The following is an 18934-nucleotide window of genomic DNA, read 5'->3' on the forward strand; positions in this document are numbered from 1 at the left end:
GTGAATGCAGGTCAATGAAGAATACATGAAAACCCTTGAGGTTCTTAGCAAAAAACTGAAATTCATAGAGGCAGATGCTATGGTAAAGATGTCAAAGGCTCTGAAAGATATTCAGCCTGAACTGGAAAGGCTCCGCCAGAAGGCAGTGTCCAAGGTGAAAATGATACTTAATCATCACGGATACGTGTTGCATTGACTTTAGAAATGAAATTGAAGCCAAAGTCTCCTCCTGTGGTGGAGCCATGATAAGATTAGGTTGGGCAGTTTCCTGACTCATAACTTTTCCCTTACACCCATGACTTAAAAGGTTTTCTCTATTAAAGCAATTACTTTAGTACCCCCCTAATTTCAACGAGTGCCCCTCTAGAACTTTCTTATCTTCTATTTTGGAAAATAAAGAATGGAGTCCATTTTAATTTATAACAATATAAAATAGATATGTGCATTTGACATTTTACTTGTACAAGAAATAATATTTTTTATTAGAAAGATAGCATTTGACGTGCTATAGCAGTTTTGAATGTTGTTATACTTTTAAATTTAAAACTCATCATAAAACCAATCTTTTGAAATTCTTTTACCTATGGGAATAATAATTTTAACAATACAATAAATAGGAACTTATGGTACTTTCCAGAAAATGCTTTTTTTTATCAAAAGGTACAAAAAAGTTAGTGTTGACTTAAAAGGCCTAATCTTATTTTTTATGTTGCATACTTGTCTTTAAATGTTAGAGCAGAAGGAAAATTACATTTTTTATTTTGTTATTATTAAAAGGGCAAAATTATTCATCTTAAGTTCAGAGAAAAACTGATTTTCTTAAAGTCTCATTTTGAGAAAAATCTTGGCATGGATGAAATCCAATGATGTTTTAATATTTTTTCAATTAGAATAGGAAAGCATGAAAACATAATACGATAAAGATTGCAACTACAAAAAAATAAATATAATAAATTTCCAGAATTCAACTAGCTTTTACCAAGATGTGATCATCTGCTAACTGCTAGATACTATATATGTGCTATGTAATATCAAATGCGCTATGTAATATCAATAAAATTATCTCATATCTTCATAATTGGCAAAGTTACAATCTTTTTGCTTCAAATTTGAGTATTTTGCAATTTTGGTAGAAGTTTGTGCCCCTTAGTTCATGATCTTCAATTGCTTCAAGTTCTGTTTCCCCACTATGTTCTTTTACTGTCTTATATAGCTGCCATGGGAAAACAGCCACTATTGCATGGTTTGTGCAGAAGCGTCAGGCCCAACCTTCCTGCCTGTGTGACTGTCTTTTTTTGTCTAGTCAGTCTTTCTAGTGGGTCAGCTGCACAAAACAAAACATGCCTCTAAGGTTTCTCGATGGTCATTCGAGTCTGTTTTTGGACTAATTAAGTCAGGGGCTGTGCGATTCCCAGTCCTTAATCCTTCCAAAACCTCTCCCTCACCAGGAAGCTGACAGCACCCATCAGGTGTGTTAAGGAAATGAACTTATCCGATTGAGAAGCAGAACTACCTGTCAGGAACAGGAAGAAATGAGTGTGTGGAGTGGACTTGATAGCCACATTAACAAAGGAAATCTTCACAAACCAACAGCCACAATGTAGGGAAAAAACGATAGATATCCTCGAGTATAATGTGGCATATTCTGCTTTGTTCTTTTGTTTGCATATGCTTTGGTTTCAGCTTCCAATTTGGACACTTCATATTGCCTGGATAGGGGCCTTAGTCTAGTTAAAATTATGAAAATGGCTGTTGATCTTAAAAGTGAGAATCTTCTGATCGATTTTGCTTTGCTGCAGGCCTATGAGTTCATTGTTCAGAAGCTTTATGCATTGAGGAAGCCAAAAACTAATATTCAGATTCTTCAACAGAGTATTTTGCTCAAATACAAGTGGGTTATTCTGAAAATTCTCTCTCTCTCTCTCTCTCTCTCTCTTGCGTCTCACTTCCTATGCAACATATATGGAATGTCGACGACGTATAGTGGACAATGTAAAGTAAACCACTGCTGTTGATATATATATATATATATATATATATATATATAGATATATATTTGGCCTTTGCATGTTGGAAGTTTGGAACACAGGAACCTTTTGATGTTTTCTTTTACGTGCAAAAAGTTTTCCTATTGATGGACACAATGTGTCCATGTCATTTTATAAAAACCACCAATTTTGCTATGCAAAAGGTATAGAGTTCGTGTGGAATTATGTGGACTGACCTCGCATCATTAAAGTGTATATTTGTCTTCTCCATTGTACAGGAGATTAAAAAACAAGAAAACGATTGTGTGCTTATATATGTGCTGAATTTTCTAGTAGCCATGGTTTCCACCATTGTCACAAATATCATTTTCACATTGTAAACAACAAGGTTTTTCTTGGGTATAATACAAGCTTGAAAAAGATGGGGAAAATATGGTAAGTTTTTAAAAAATTTAAAATATCTTAAAAATTAGGAAAAAAATAAAATAAATTATAAACTAATAAAACAACATCAAAAAATAAGTAACTAAGCAACAAATAAAAATTAGAAAATGGAAACAAGCAGTTTAGCATTAAAAAAATTACGTAAATGCCTAAAATGGAAAAAAAGAAAAAAAAAAACGCAAAAAAAACGCGTTTTCATTTTTGGCATTTTTTGGTGTTTTTTAGCTGACTTATTTTTCACCTTTTTAACGCTTTTTGAAAAAAAAAATGTGTTTTTTTGTGTCTATGGTTACCTTTGTTGTGCATGTTGAGAGCTTCTAAATTTCTAATGTTTTGTTTGCTCATCATGTGGAAAATTTCGATATTTTTGGGAAGAGTATAATGGTATTACAAGCACTCTTCTTACTAAATAAATATCTTTTTGTCTCTGACCAATGATGCTTATCTTAAGTCTGATTATCGTCATAACCATGCTGCATGATACTGGCTTCAGTTTCACATATGACTATCATATTACATGTAGAAACCCTTCCCTCCCTTCCCCTTCAAAACTCAAATCTACCTATATTTATATGTTTTAATAATAAGTTGCTTTAAAAGGTAGTTCTTGTCGTAGAAGGTTGTCTTCCTGTGTTTTTTTTTAGTTCTTTTCCATCTAATAGTAAATTTGTTGCTATTGAACTTAACTTGCAGGTACCTTATTCTTTTCCTAAAAGAACATGGTAAGGAGATCTATGTGGAGGTCCGTGGAGCATATGTAGATACGATGCATAAGGTGGCAGCTGCTATTAACTTGTATTTTTACTTTTATCATATTTTCCTAGTTTTGTGGAGTTGACAATGCATAATCAAGAAATCTCAGTTTTTGGTTTGCTTTGCCATTTTAGGGAATTCTTGGTTGGCTGACACAGTAGACCATGTACTTACTTGAGATCCATGCCTAATTAGGCACCTCTTTCTAATGAAATTTCACTCTAAAATCCATTTCATATTCGTTAGCATTGTTGAAATTAGAAAGTTTGTTTTTAAATGTGGTAGTTATTTGACTATTTAAGAGTTAGGGTTCCTTTCTGTCCTTTTAATATTTTATTTGTCCTTCTCTTGTAACTGCCTCAGCCGTGCCCTAATCTCCCTTTAAGTTGAGATTAGAGCACGAGATCAAAATATACTTTTTCGTCTCTCTCTCTCTCTCCCTCTCTCGTTCTCCCCTTCTTCATCACGTAACATGGTATCAGAGCCTACGCTGGTGTGATCGACTCAAGTTTGCTGGCGTGATCCTCTCGTGCATTCCTTGCGGTATTGATTCAGTCTGCTGGCGTGAATCTTCAAGTCTGCTGGCGTGAACCAATCGTCTCAGACTTCTCGTACGTGAGCATCTCAAGTTGTTGCTGGCGTGATCGTTGGTTTACCCTAATTTTTCTTCTTGCGTGGAAGAGGACCTGATCTCGCCTATGTGGAAGGCGTGATCAGATCCTCTAGTGGAGTGTGTGGACAAAGTTATGGGCTGTTGATGGACGCTGTTGAGAGTATTTGAGTGGAACGTTATGCTGTTAGTGGCTGCGGTGTAAGGTATGATCAGAAGTTTTGGTGACGCAGAACATGTTTTGCTGATATTTTTTTTTCGAAAGATATGGACGTGTTGTTTAAGAGTTGAGGTTGGGAATAGTAGAAGCAGCGGCAGACCTTGTTTGTAAGGCTTTTTGTTTCAGCAAGTTATTTTCTGGCGTGTTTTTCAGCAGGCTGTATTCCCTGTTCTTGTCTAGCGTGTTTTTCCAGCAAGCTATTTCCAGCAAGTTGTTATTTTCTGGTGTGTTTTTCAGCAGGCTATTTTCAGCAAGTCACTATTTTCAGCAGGCTGTATTCCCTATCCGTTTCTGGTGTGTTTTTCAGCAGGCTGTATTCCCTGTCCGTTTCTGGTGTGGTTTCAGCAGGCTACTTTTATTTGCTGTTTGGGGATGTGAAAGAAACGTGTGCATGTTCCTTTGTTTTGTGTTATTCCTGTTGTCCTTGTGAAGTTGCTGCTTATATACAGTTGATCTTGGTATTCTTATCCTTACTGTGATTTATTATGACTGAGAGCCGAAATTCCGAGGGTGGTAACAATCACAAAGGAAGTGGAAATCCCTTCTCCTATGGATCTACAGTCAAATTAGATGGACACAACTATGAACTGTGGTCCAGATCTTTTATGTTGTCAGTTAAAGGTCATCGAAAGAGACACATAATTGAAGATGATGAGCCTACTAACAAATCAGGGAAGTACATAACTTGGGAAGAGGACGACAGCATGGTAATGTCGTGGATTATGAATAGTGTTCAACCTCAAATTGCTTCTACTATTACGTACTACACTACTGCGAAGGAGATGTGTGAATTTCTTAGACAGACATATTCTCAAGATAAGAATGTGAGTAAAATCCTTCAAGTTGAAGAAGAGTTGCACAATCTCCGACAGGGAAGACAGGATTTATCTTAATACTTTGCCACAGTTAAAGCCACTTATGAACGTTTGAAATTCTTGCGTCCTCCGTGCAAATCGTGTTATAAGTCACACTTTGAACCTACTATGGTTGCAAAGTTTCTTGCTGGTCTCTCTCCTGAATATGCTGCTGCTAAGGATCAGATGCTCACTGGAAGTGAAATTCCTGACCTCTCTGATGCGTACAACAGACTTAGCCGTCTTGCTATTAGTCTGTCCCAACCAGCTGGTGTGACGCCTGCCTCTGCACTTGCTGTGGGGGGTGGACGTGGTCATGGCTCCACCTATAGTACAAGAGGAAGAGGTATAGGTCGTGGAACTGGGGGCCGTGGGAGGTTCCAATGCACCTATTGTGGTAAGATTGGTCATTTAGAGGATCGCTGTTGGGATAAACATGGTCGTCCATCCTCTTTGTCACAGGGAAGAAATATGGTCACCAAACAGGGCAAGAGCTCTACTTACTCGTCTATGGGTTCTGCACAGACTGCCACTCCTACAGTGGAGGACTCTTCGCCTAGTATAGCTCCAGAGACAGTTAGCATTGACAGAGTTGAGTATGAGCAATTTTTGGCACACAAAGCTTCACAGGCTTCAGCTACTACAGCGGTGACTGATCGAGCCTTCTCAGCGGGTCCTTCCACGTCTGACTCAGGTACTTCGTGGATTATTGATTCAGGAGCATCGAGACATTTCTGCAGTAGACCCGAGTCTTTTACTACCCTGCATAAATTTCCCCAGCCACGTCATGTAAAAATTGCAGATGGTAGACTGTCACCCATATTGGGTTCTGGAGATGTGAAACTCTCTAAGTCTATGACTATTCCACATGTTTTATATGCTCCTGAATTTCCATCTCATTTACTCTCGGTTAAACAGTTGACTACTGATTTACACTGTCGTATTATTTTTGACCCCGGTTCATGCTTATTTCAGGACTTGCAAACTGGGAAGACGATTGGTGGCGGCTATGAGAAAGGGGCTGTCTACATCATGTCGACTCCTATGGGCCTTGCTGCTACCTCTTCTACATCAGAGTCTACAGTCTTCCAGTGGCATCTTCGGCTTGGTCACCCTTCAACACCCAAGCTCCGTTCTCTCCTTCCTAATCTCTCTGTTCCAGAGTCTTTTCATTGTGAGGCTTGTCAACTGGGCAAGCACACACGTAGTAGTTTTCCTTCGAGTCTTAGTCCTTCCAGTCAAGGGTTATTTGATCTTCTTCATGTTGATGTGTGGGGGCCTAGCAGGGTTGCTAGCCGAAATAAGTTTAGGTACTTTCTTATCGTTGTTGATGATTATTCTCAAGTCAGTTGGGTATTCCTTTTGAAGGAAAGGTCTGAAGTTATTTGTATTCTCAAAAACTTGATTATTGAAATAAAGACTCAATTTGGTTCTATGGTTAAGTGTATCCGCACTGATAATGCTCTTGAGTTCAAATCATCTATCTTAATGACCTTTTATGCTGAAAATGGTATCTCTCCCCAATTCACTTGTCCTCATACCTCACAACAGAATGGAGTTGCTGAACGAAAGCATCGGCAACTTCTAACTGTTGCTCGTACCCTCATGCTTCATAATCATGTTCCTGCATACTTATGGGGTGATGCCATACTCATGGCTTGTCACCGGACCAATCGTTTGCCGTCATCCTCCATTGACCACAAAGTACCTATCAAACTTGTTTATCCCAATCGAAGCTTGTTTTCCGTTGCACCAAAAGTTTTTGGTTGTACCTGTTTTGTACACATTCTTGGGCCTAAACGTGATAAACTTGTTGCTCAAGCCATTAAGTGTGTGTTCATTGGCTATCCTCGAAACCAAAAAGGGTACAAGTGTTTTGAGCCGGCAACTCACAAAGAGTATATCAGTGCGGATGTCACTTTTTTTGAGTCTTAGTCTTACTTCAGTCATACTTCTGCTTCAACTAAAGTACCATGTCATATCCCTTTACCTATTCCTCCCATCCTGTTGCAATCCTTTCCATCCCCTACTCTCACTATGAATAGGTTTCAGGATCCCCCATTGGTCTACACTCTGCGACAGGACTCCTCTCATGGTCGACCATCAGACTCTTCTCAAGATGTAAGCCCTCCTGAAGTAAGTATACCTGATGTTGTTCCTTTAGATGACTTGCCTATAGCCCTGCGCAAAGGCAAGAGACAGTGTACCATGCATCCTATCTCTCACTTTGTTTCCACTGCCCATCTTGATGATAACTTACAACAGTTTCTGAAGGCTATGACAGTTCATACTGTCCCAACTTGTCATCAACAGGCCTTACTAGATTGTAAATGGCGAACAACTATGCAAGATGAGATGGATGCTCTCGTACAGCGTGGTACCTGGGAGTTGGTTGATCCACCTAAAGATTGTGACATCGTTGGTTCCAAATGGGTATTTACAGTCAAATATAATTCAGATGGGTCGTTAGAACGATACAAGGCTCGATTAGTAGCTAAAGGTTACACTCAGACATACGGGGTTGACTTCTTTGAGACGTTCTCTCCAGTGGCACGATTGGGCACTATTCGCCTTATTATTTCTGTTGCAGTACACTCTGATTGGCCTATGTATCAGCTTGATGTGAAGAATGTTTTTTTGTATGGCGATCTTGAGGAGACTGTATATATGCAGCAAACACCAGGGTTCGAAAGACAGGGGGAGTGTAGTAAATTGTGTCGGTTGAAGAAGGCTATCTATGGACTTAAACAAAGTCCTAGGGCATGGTTCCACAAATTATCAGAGGTGGTTTCACAATGTGGATTTGAACGATCTCCGTTGGATCATTCCCTATTCATCAAGAAGACCTTCACAGGTATAGTTGTCATGATAGTTTATGTTGATGACATTATCTTGACAGGTGATTGTGGTCGAGAAATATCTGCTACAAAGGTCTTTCTTCAAAAACATTTTGTCACGAAGGATCTTGGTCACTTGAGATATTTTCTTGGGATTGAAGTTGTGAAAAACAAAGAAGGTGTAGCATTGTCTCAAAGGAAGTATGTCCTTGATTTACTGCAGGACACAGGGATGCTAGGGACCAAGCCGGCTAATCTCCCTATGAACCCACGTATTCACCTTCATGATGATCAATCAGAACTAGAGATTCTCGATCTTACAGGTCTCTCATTGGAAAGCTACTTTATGTTACTGTAACAAGGCCAGACATAAGCTTTGCTGTTGAAAAATTAAGCCAGTTTATGGAAAAGCCTAGAAAAGTCCACTGGGATGCAGCGATGATGGTATTGAAATACCTAAAATCATCCCCAGGCAGAGGCCTCTTCTTTTAAGAAGGGTGAATCTCTTGATGTTGTTGCTTATAGTGATGCTGACTATGCAGGGTCTGTTGATGATAGAAGGTCTACAACTGGCTTCTGTGTCTTTGTTGGGGGTAATCTCATATCATGGAGAAGCAAGAAACAAAATGTAGTCTCTAGATCAAGTGCAGAATCTGAATATAGAGCAATGGCTCAAACGGTGACTGAAATTACCTGGGTTAAATCTATGCTAACGAATATGAGTATTCATGTTCCTCTTCTTATGAAAATGTACTGTGATAACAAGGCGGCCACTTACATTGCAAACAATCCAGTATTTCATGAAAGAACAAAGCACATTGAGGTGGATTGTCATTATATTCGTGACTTTATAAAAGAAGGTGTGGTGTCCACTGTTCATGTTGCTTTTGAAGACCAAGCAGCAGATATGTTTACTAAAGCTCTTCCAATTGGTGATTTCTCTAGATGTTGTAATAAGCTGAGCATGGTTGATATCTATGCTCCAGCTTGAGGGGGAGTGTTGAAATTAGAAAGTTTGTTTTTAAATGTGGTAGTTATTTGACTATTTAAGAGTTAGGGTTCCTTTCTGTCCTTTTAATATTTTATTTGTCCTTCTCTTGTAACTGCCTCAGCCGTGCCCTAATCTCCCTTTAAGTTGAGATTAGAGCACGAGATCAAAATATACTTTTTCCTCTCTCTCTCCCTCTCTCGTTCTCCCCTTCTTCATCACGTAACATATGACAAGATATTCTGTACTGAGGATATAGGCATTAACACCTGTTGTCATGAATACCATTCTCTGGCTTTTTCTGGTGAAGCTTTTCTCACATATTAATCTGGAAATTTGTTTATCTTGGAAAATCTTAGGAATTCAAAAAATTAAAAATATAAGTTATGAAATTTTGATTTTTGTAGTAACTTTCCCAGAAAAACATGTGTAAACATTGAAAATAGTTATTGAAATGCTAACAAAAAAAATATAATATATTAAAACCACTTCCTTTGCAGAATAAAAATGCAAGCAAGAAACCTGATATTTTTTATTTTGGTTTTTTTTTCAAATATTGTAATTTTTTTCACTTTTGTTTTCATTTGACCTTCTTTTTGTGATATTGAGAAAATGGTGGTGTTATCATGCATGGTGGGATTGGATTTTGGCTTTTCATCTAATTCAAATTATCAGCAAACGACAATGATTGCAGAACCAGCATCCTTGTTCTACAGGAGTAGTTTGTGTTCTTTTTCAAAGATGTAGATATTTTTGTTAATTTGCATGAAGCTTTTTCTTGTCCAATTTTGCCTACTTCTTACCTTTGGCAACTGTGACTAAGTCCACATTGTCTTCATCTGATACTTGAATGATGCTCAGGATTTAGTCCACTGGATATTCAAGATGAGGTGAGGGAGGAAATGTAATTACTAATTAGTAAATGATTTTATTCAATAGTCAATGATGGGTGACCTGTGAGAATAAAAAAGAGGCTGGAGCTAGTACTGGAAATGCGACACCACAGTTTGTATAGAACTTCATAAATCCTCATAAATTGGTAGGAATAAAATCTAGTAGCTATATTGTAATGTATACATGGTACATGTAAGTCACTGGTGCTTTTAAATGCACGCAGCATCCGCATCGACTGAACAGGGATGCGGGTGAAAACACAGGTGCAGCTCCAACATACACTGGAGTCACGCCTTGCTTTTTTCCCTTTTTTTTCTCTATTTATTTCTCTCCCTTTGTTCCCTTTACCTCTCTCTCTCTTTCAAACTTTTAGCTTTCTCTCTCTTTCTTTAAAAATGAGGACAGCAAAAGGACCAGCAGTTTGTCATCTTTTTTAGGCAGTCTGGTCGTCCTTTTTAAAGGACAACCAGTCTGTTGTCCTTTAAAAAGGACGACCAGACTGCCTATATTTTAGAAAAACTTTCTTTTATTCAATTTAAAATTTAAAAAATAAATTGTATTCTATTTCCATGTGCCCTTAAAATGCACCCAACACCCACATTCAATTGAAAATCCACCCAGCAAGAAAAATGATTTTTGAAAAAAAAATTAATTTTCAGTAAAAAAGATATAAATATATAGCATTATTATACATATATAGCTGCACCCCCATAGCCAAATTTTCTGAAATGTGCAGCACCGGCTCCAGCACCTGCACACTGCATGTATGTGACATAGCATGTGGTGCATGTCTGCATTATGTAATAGTGTATTTGCCCAGTCTGTACATTATTCAACATAAAAACTCCAATAAATAGATGTTATCCTAGTTGTCGTGTTGCAGATGTTGGTGTGGTTGCACATATCCTTGCTGTGTTTCTGTGGTTAATATCTGTCTGCAAGTATGCATATGCAATTATGCACCTGTACAAACATGAACTTGTGTGCTTACTGCTTACAAAAGCATTTTTTTGCACTTCTTTTGCAATTATGCATGCATACACATGGATATATGAATAAATATAAGCATGTATCTCAGCACATACCCCAGAGTAATCTTGTTTGCATCTATTTGACCACTGTTCTTTGTGGAAAAAACTGTATGGCAGGTTTTAAGTGCACATTTTCGTGCATATATTCAAGCACTGGAGAAACTACAGTTGGATATAGCAACAGCAAGTGATCTGATTGGAGTAGAGGCAAGAGGTGCTGGCTTGTTTTCAAGAGTGAGGGAACCATTGAAGAATAAATCTGCTGTTTTTGCTTTGGGGGACAGGATTGCTATTTTAAAGGTATTTTCATTTTGTACTGTTAGCAGATCCCCTCCCTTCTCACTTTGATGTACATTAATTCCCGGTTTTTGTGTCAAAGGATTCATGATGTCTTGTATTGTTGGACAAGCCAGATTTCTATAGTAAAGCACTTTTTTATAGTTTATACATCTGAATTTTCAATTCTAACTTTTCTTGTATACTGAACATCAGGTGTGCAATTTATGGCATGTTACTTCATTTCATCCAGATTTTAAGGTCGTGTCATGGTTTCTTGGTCAAGGCAACACAGATATGCATAAAACTATGAAAATTATTACTTTATTTTCTGAGGTCATCAGCCAGCCACTTCCACTGTATATACTGGGATATTTTTCCCTGATCAGAAGGGCCCTAAAATAAGAAACAAAACATAAGCTGTACATAAGATGTCCATTTATGTCTCTTCAGTAGGAATTGGCAAACCGGTTCTTCTGTAACAGAAGATTCCACCTATTCCTTTCAAACCTTGCCACGTGTGGAAGTCCATGGTGGAATTTCTGACACAGGTATGGGCTTTGATCAGCTCCAGCATTTTCATTTTTGCTCAAAAGAGATGGGGTTTGCTATGATGCCAATTTTGAACTTTTTAGATGCCATCGAAGGATGCCTTGCTGCAAGCCTTAAAATAAATTTGGCCATTCTGCCATGGCCTTGTCTGCTGGTCATCGTCCTACTAGGTTGCTTGCTATAGTTCTATTCAAATAAAGGCCAAATCCAATGTCCATGGATGTGTTGGCTTGGTGTTGACAAGACTACTGGATTATTAGACTATACAATTTTCTCTGGCTGCCATGCTTGCTGCTTTTACATTTCTTACAAGGAGTAAAAATTTGGAAAATAAAGGCTTAGTGAAGGATTTTGGTATAATGAGTGATTAATAAGGATTGACTATTGAGATGGCCTTTTCAGAGATTGAGATCCTAGTTGCACTGAGATGGAAACAATTGCTGACCACCAATCTAAACCTTATTCTGTTTATATTGGAAAAAAGTCGCAACAACACAACTTCCTTTTGTATGTGCTATTCTTCTTTGCAGGACCATTTCAGAGGTATTTATCAAGAGAGATTTATAATATCAATATTTTATGTTCTAGGAAAATTTATGGAACTCTATGAATTTATTTGATCAATGGATAAGCTTGCCAAGAAACTGCAGGATGGTATCCTGAACTTGAGAATAGGAAACATTTGGAAATTTCTGAATGATCAAGCCTAGGTTTTGTCTTTACCATTTGCTGTAGGAAAGTTGCAAACCACCAGAAGATCAAAAAAATAATGAATTTGCATTTGCATAGAGGAAAGGTGGAAGCTAAGTATCTTAATCTTTTTTGTGTGTTTGCTTGCAAACCACCAGAAGATCAAAAAAATAATGAATTTGCATTTGCTTAGAGGAAAGGTAGAAGCTAAGTATCTTAATCTTTTTTATGTGGGTTTTCTGTATCAGTATGTTGTCCTATCTTTATTTTTTAGTTAGGCTATATTCTGATATAAGCTGAAAATATTAAGTATTTGTTGATTTAAACCTTCACGCTTAATTGTTTCTGTTTATCATTTATGTTTTCATTGTTTTGCATTGTTACAAAAAAATCTAATTAAATCCTCTGAGGTTTTTTTGGAAATATTATGCATCATGGGCACTTGTAGTAAGTTTTTTCTCTCAGCATTTTGTTTGTTTCTTCTGTTATGTTTGTAAAGGCACCACAAAGTCCTTTCTTCCTTTGTTATATTGAGCATCTTGCCTTTTACTGCAGCTTCTTACTTGGCTTGTTGATTGTAGGAAATTGATCAACCGGCATTAATTCCTCATATAGCAGAAGCTAGCTCTTCGAAATACCCATATGAAGTCCTATTTAGGAGCTTGCATAAGCTGCTTATGGATACAGCTACATCAGAGTATTGAGTCCCACAACAAATTATTACGTTTAAAGATTCTTCTTTGAATATCTTGGTAGTGTATCAGATTGATTTGATTGTGGCAGGTACCTTTTTTGTGATGATTTTTTTGGTGAGGAGCAAATCTTCCATGACATATTTGCAGGTGCGCTTAGTATAGATGAGTAATGGATAAATATTAGTTGACGAAATTTTAAATGGATCATCTGAATATCTTGACCTTACATGCACTTGTTAATCCTTCTGGTTTGATCGGTAAGATAGCTCAGGGACACATAATTCTACTTGTTTGCAATTTCAGTCAGATTGTAGGGTTCTTATCACTAATACATCATCTACACTCATGGCAGGTCCATTTGCTGTTATTGATGAGCACTTCAACTCTATTCTCGTCAATTGTTTTGATGCAATTGGACTAATGCTTATGATTCATATAATAGACCAGCACCGGGTACAGTATGACATAGAGTGGGGATTGTTATTTGCAAATTATGATTGGTGATGGGGGTGCTTGAGCTTCTTTTGTGCTTTTCAATTTCTGGTTAAGGCTCCTATGATTTATTTTCTCTTACCACCATGCAAGAAGAAAAACCTTCAGTAACCTTTAAAATGCAGTGTGTCTCTCTGTAGTCTGCTCAAAAGTTTACTGATGATTTTTTTAATTTCAGCTGGTCATGTCCCGCCGCCGCATCCCATGCCTGGACTCATACTTAGACAAGGTATGCATGTAAAGTAGTAGCAATAGTACTTAAGATGTACTTTTTTGCATCATAGGAAGTGTTTCTCCAAGGAGTCGAGTCACATGGGCTCACCAAAGTGACTGGCGCCCCTGTCTCAACTTGTCAAGGGTAAGGGTGCCAGTACACCAAAAACCAAAGTCAGATGAGTTGGGTGCATTCAGTGGCAGCTGACTAGTTTGGTCCAGTTTTGGGTGCATCTCTGGCTCAAGTCAGTGGAGATCCAGTGCGGACTCTGTCTGGCTGCACCTGAGTCGATCTCTCTCTCTCTCCTGCTCTTTATTTGTGTATCTGCACCCCTTGCTTATGTGGTGTAGATATGTGCATATTTTTCTTTAAATGTGTTTACATGTAGACTGTGGTTTCTCAATTTAATATGTCGTCCAACATATAAAAAATGAAGGGCTTAAGATGCATCAGGAATATTACATAGTAAAACATTGTGGAACATGAATTTTGAGTTTAGACGTGGGTATGAATTCTGGAGTATTTGGCAATACGGTCTTTAAAATTTAGATAATTGGACATACAGCCATCTAACGAAGGCCATCTGGTCTAACATGATTGACAGTTAAGAGAAAAACAAGGAGAAAAAAGTGATGACATTTTCATCATTTGGTATTAGTTTACATTTTTTTTCTCTTTTTTTTTTTCTCAACCATCCATCTGCTTCAGATGGACGGCCCTGTTTAGATGATTGGGTGACTCTAGATAGCTGGAGTCATCATTCACTATATATATATATAGATGAGGAGGAGAACAAAATTTATGTAAACTTAGTAGATATGGATGTAGCAAGATGCCTCCATGCCCCTTCTAGAAGTTAGAACCTGTTTTGGTGGGGAACATGACAAAGTTCCTCTTCTTCCAGCTTATGGCAAACATTTGAAAGGAATAAGTACTCTTCGAACAGTGTTAGCACTGTCTGCTCAGTGATCCTTTGTCAGTTTATAGAGTATTCCTTGTGAATGAAAAGTGGCTCGTTTTAGTGATTGAACAGCATGACCACATGATAAAATAGGGAAAAGTTTCAAAACACACCTAAAGATCTGGTGATAATGAGAAACACACATAACTTTTCAATATTATAAAAGCAACCTAGTTTTTTCCATCGTTGATTTTAAATGACATTAAAGATGTAACTAACGTTGTGACTACACTTAGGTTTGCCCTTGGGATTTGCTTGCAATAATGGAGTGCGTTAATACACTATGTGTAGTTAAAGAGGCTAGTGCAAGCAAATGAGCTTGAATTTTCCCACTTTTGAGGGTACGTTACCCTTTTTATCAGACAAACCTCAACTTAAGTTGGTGAAATTGTCTGGTTAATTGGCAAAAGATCATTTTTTATTGATGATGCAAAAAGTAGGTTTGTCTTTAACAATATCAAAAACTTCATGTTTTTGCAAGTGTTTCACATAACATAAATTGGAAATCACAATCCAAAAGCAATTCCTTGTGTAGTAGGGAAATAAATGTCTAAAACTTTACCGATGGAACATTTAATTGGTAATGAACAATTTTAATAGCCTTTTATGGTCTCATGCATGTTGCATCCCAATAAAACCATTCAGATGCACACACACACAATACTCAGCAGATTTTTTTTATTAAAATTTCTTTTACTAGGTAAAATAGTTTTGTGATGTTTTCCTGTTGCCATTATGCTTTTAGTCACCATTTGGATAACACTTTTAACCTGATGGAGTAACTTTTTCTGCATGAGCACAGGTTAAGCTTTCATTATGGCCTCGTTTCAAGATGGTTTTTGACTTGCATCTTAATAGTTTACGGAATGCTAATGTTAAAACCTTGTGGGAAGATGACATCCATCCACATTATGTGATGAGACGTTATGCTGAATTCACTGCATCTCTCATTCAGCTTAATGTTGATTATGGAGATGGAAAGGTAAGCAAATAAATGCTCAGGCTTGCTGATTATTTCTCTTTCTTTTGGATATTGTGTTATGTTCCATTGTATATGGCTTGAAAGTATGTATTACAAGTTTGATTTTTTATCATTTTATACTGGGAAATTGTTTTGTCAGTGCTTTGTCACATGGGTGATATTTTGGTTACCTGTTGCATCTCTCAATCTGTGCTAATCCTTTCCTTCTTTTTATTGGTAGCCTGAATTGAATTTAGACAGGTTGCGAATGGCCGTGGATGATTTGCTGGTTAAGCTTGCCAGAATGTTTCCCAAAGCAAAGCAGCAAACCATATTTCTCATAAACAATTATGACATGACAATTGCTGTTTTGAAGGTAGATATTTCTTCTTCGTATTCTGTCCATCGGCATTGATCTTTCTGCTGTAATCCTAACAGGAACTTGTGTGTCTTCATTTTTCCAGGAAGCAGGTACTGAATGTGAAAAAATGCAGCTTCACTTTGAAGAGCTTTTGAAGAGTAACAGTGCTATATTTGTGGTAAGTTTTGTTGACTTAATAATATCTACTACTTGCTACTTGAAAGTTTCAAGTTAATCAATTGAGCTTCTTAATCGGTGTAACTGAAGGGACCGATGTCAGCACACCTGGAACCCATACTTGAAAACCATGTTTATCCAATTGCTTGCTAGATATTTTTTAGTTGTCCATTCCTCCACTGATTCATTTTAACACTGGAAAACTTTTATTTATTTTTTGGTCTCTTTTCCTATATTTTAAAAATAATGATCTTTTCTCTTGCATACCCCTTTTCCTAGGCCTTTTTCACTGTATTTCAAGCTGGAGAATTCCTATTTAGATTTTGATGTCTCATAAATGGCATACAGAACAAACGCATGGAATCAGGCTAAATGTATTCTATATTTAAAGATTGTCTGATGCTTCTATTTTCCTTTCAAAAGCAACTATGCATGTGTTTTTGGTAGGTGGTTGGTTTTTCTTTTGTTTGTTGATTTGTTGTATTCTTTAATTGTTTCTCAATAATGGTGGGGAGCCAACTCCCAGCAGGTTTGTGTAGGAACTATGCATGTGTTTTTGCGTGTGTGTATGTGTTTGAGTGCACACATGCACAATCTATAAGAAATGTTGAAAGTTTGGAAGGAATACAGGTTCGGAATGGTTAAATGGTCTATCCTTCTATATTTTCTTTTTTTGCCTGCAGGAGGAATTGCTGATGGAGCACTTCAGTGACCTAATAATATTTGTAAAGACCCGGGCAGGTAAATGTTGAAAGATGAAACCTCCTTCTTCCAGGCTTTGTACACAAAATTTCAATATGCAGATGCTCACTCGGGATGGTTCTTCAGGTGAGGATGTGAATTCAAATTCCGACAGGCCAATCACTATCGCAGATGTTGAACCACTTGTTAAGGACTTCGCAAGTCGTTGGAAGGCTGCAATAGAGCTCATGCATAAAGATGTCATTACTTCGTTCAGTAATTTCTTGTGTGGCATGGATATCCTGAGAGCTGCATTGACTCAGTTGCTGCTTTATTACACAAGGCTCTCAGATTGCATAAAGCGAATTCCAGGAGGGCCTGCTCTTAACAAGGATCTAATATCCATATCCTCTATCATGTATGAAATCAGAAAGTACTTGAGAACATTTTAGTTATTTTTATTGTCGATATGTGCATTCTGAGTATTACATTAGCATCCAGGCTTCGCAGTTGTGGCGAATTGGTCCTGATGCGACCACCATGTGGCATCATGTCAAGCATAAAGAGAATAGTTTTGTCAAAAGACGGACCAGTAAACAATTTATTTCATTTTCAACTGCTACCACAAATTTCACATATTTTCATGAGGTGGGGTGTGGTTGGATAAAAAGATGAACTGAACTTGCACCATCTACAAGCCAGATATGTCCACAATATATAGAACAGAGTCAGAAGCGGACATTGTTCCTCTAAGGAAGTTGATGTTTCTTTTCTTTTTTTTTTTCTTTTTTATTCTGGTCGTAGATAAGGATGCATTTGTCTCTCTATTGTAATATGGCATCCAGTGGAGAGCTGAGTTCAGGTACGAGTTACTTTCAGTTTCTTTTGCCAGGCCAGTTCTGAGTCCTGGATTTTTTCTATACCTTCATTTCGGACAATCATAATGCCATAAGAGGGGAGGATGTATCACAAAGAAAATGAAGTCCTTACCCTTTTGCTCCAACCCCCATAATCCTAGCTGGTTTCAGGCTAACGTGGGGGAAACGAGACGTCCATCAACTAAGCATTGTGCATTTACCGTTTCCAGTCAAAAGAGTAGCATTTATGAGAATCAAACTGACAAACCATTCTTTGGTCCACCAGTTTGACCTGCTACACCATGTCCCTGGGACATGCTAGGAACAACCTGTAAGTGCATTGTTTGGCTTAATCAATTGTTAATTAGATGACACTCGAACCTGGTTGGGTTTTCAATTCGGTTTTCACAAACCCCTTAGATGAATATGTTGGCATCACTTAATACTGCGATTACTCATCTATGGAAAGGCTAGAGCAGACAAGGAAGTTTTTAGGAGGGTCTGCAACATCCTTCACCCACTCCTACCAGCAAGGCCGGCTGCTGATGAAGCAATTTTGTATATCTGACATTTTTGGACATGCCTAATTCCCATTGTTTGTCATGCTTGGTAACAGGTTAGTCCATAATGACTAAATTCCCTCCTCTCTGCTAGCCAGAGAAGGTCTGAATCCCCTTCCCGGCAGCCAGGCAGTCACCTGTCTATAGTCCTGTGTGGAAGGGCTCTTGACCTCTTGTTCAATAGAACAAAGGTCCACAGGGGATAATATGCTGATTACTCCCAAGTCCCAAGAGCTTTTATCAAAGGAGTCGTTTGATGTCAAAAAAATCCCAAGTGTTTGGTTGTTACTGATTCAAGCGGTGCGAGTTGAGATTTGAATGCCGCAAGGCAGTTCAGTTCCTATCTACTGGGTGTTAAATAAGAGAGAAGTGTAGACCATGTTCACGAGAGTAATCTCGAAAGATAACTAGGAGCATTGCAAACTGAAATTTTTGACACAGCTCTTTGACTCGGTAGATGAGTAATAAAAACAATTAACAAGTTGTGATGAGACAACTGGTCTACTATGGCCTGGAAATGCATGCCCACCAATGAACCTCAAGAAGAAAACAAAAACCAGGCTTCATTGAACACAAAAAATCATTCTACTACCGAAATAAACCAAGAAGGTAGAATGAGGAATCACATTATAAGAAAATACATTTGCTGCGTAGACATAAACTACTACAGCGGCCATCAGAGCTATCAGCGAATGGCAACACATGATTGGTCCACTTCAGAGAAGGGGTTTCTGGATTTCTAGAACCATGCGGGTCTAAATTCACAGATCCAAATCTGTTTTTTAGATGAATTTGTCTGCACCAGGTTGCTCAGCTCAGAATTTAGCACAATTCATGT

At 37.8% G+C, this 18934-nt stretch overlaps 2 protein-coding genes across 10 annotated transcripts in view; both read left to right on the forward strand.

Moving 5' to 3' along the window:
- The window catches only part of LOC116259422 (vacuolar protein sorting-associated protein 52 A), a 36047-nt gene extending 18746 nt beyond the window's left edge, over positions 1-17301 (forward strand). The window contains exons 9-21 of the mRNA XM_031637233.2: positions 11-154; positions 1800-1891; positions 3126-3207; positions 10737-10919; positions 12719-12834; positions 12921-12979; positions 13185-13285; positions 13503-13553; positions 15302-15481; positions 15702-15836; positions 15925-15999; positions 16682-16739; positions 16827-17301. Of these exons, the coding sequence (XP_031493093.1) occupies positions 11-154; positions 1800-1891; positions 3126-3207; positions 10737-10919; positions 12719-12834; positions 12921-12979; positions 13185-13285; positions 13503-13553; positions 15302-15481; positions 15702-15836; positions 15925-15999; positions 16682-16739; positions 16827-17131 (1581 nt within the window). The 3' untranslated portion in view covers positions 17132-17301. The remainder of the gene's footprint in view (positions 1-10; positions 155-1799; positions 1892-3125; positions 3208-10736; positions 10920-12718; positions 12835-12920; positions 12980-13184; positions 13286-13502; positions 13554-15301; positions 15482-15701; positions 15837-15924; positions 16000-16681; positions 16740-16826) is intronic.
- LOC116259190 (SUPPRESSOR OF ABI3-5) overlaps positions 1-18934 on the forward strand; it is a 56302-nt gene that overhangs the window by 18819 nt on the left and 18549 nt on the right. The gene's annotated exons all lie outside the window — the stretch shown is intronic.

The sequence above is a fragment of the Nymphaea colorata genome, chromosome 8 (genome assembly GCF_008831285.2).
Source record: "Nymphaea colorata isolate Beijing-Zhang1983 chromosome 8, ASM883128v2, whole genome shotgun sequence".
NCBI classification, from domain to species: domain Eukaryota; kingdom Viridiplantae; phylum Streptophyta; class Magnoliopsida; order Nymphaeales; family Nymphaeaceae; genus Nymphaea; species Nymphaea colorata.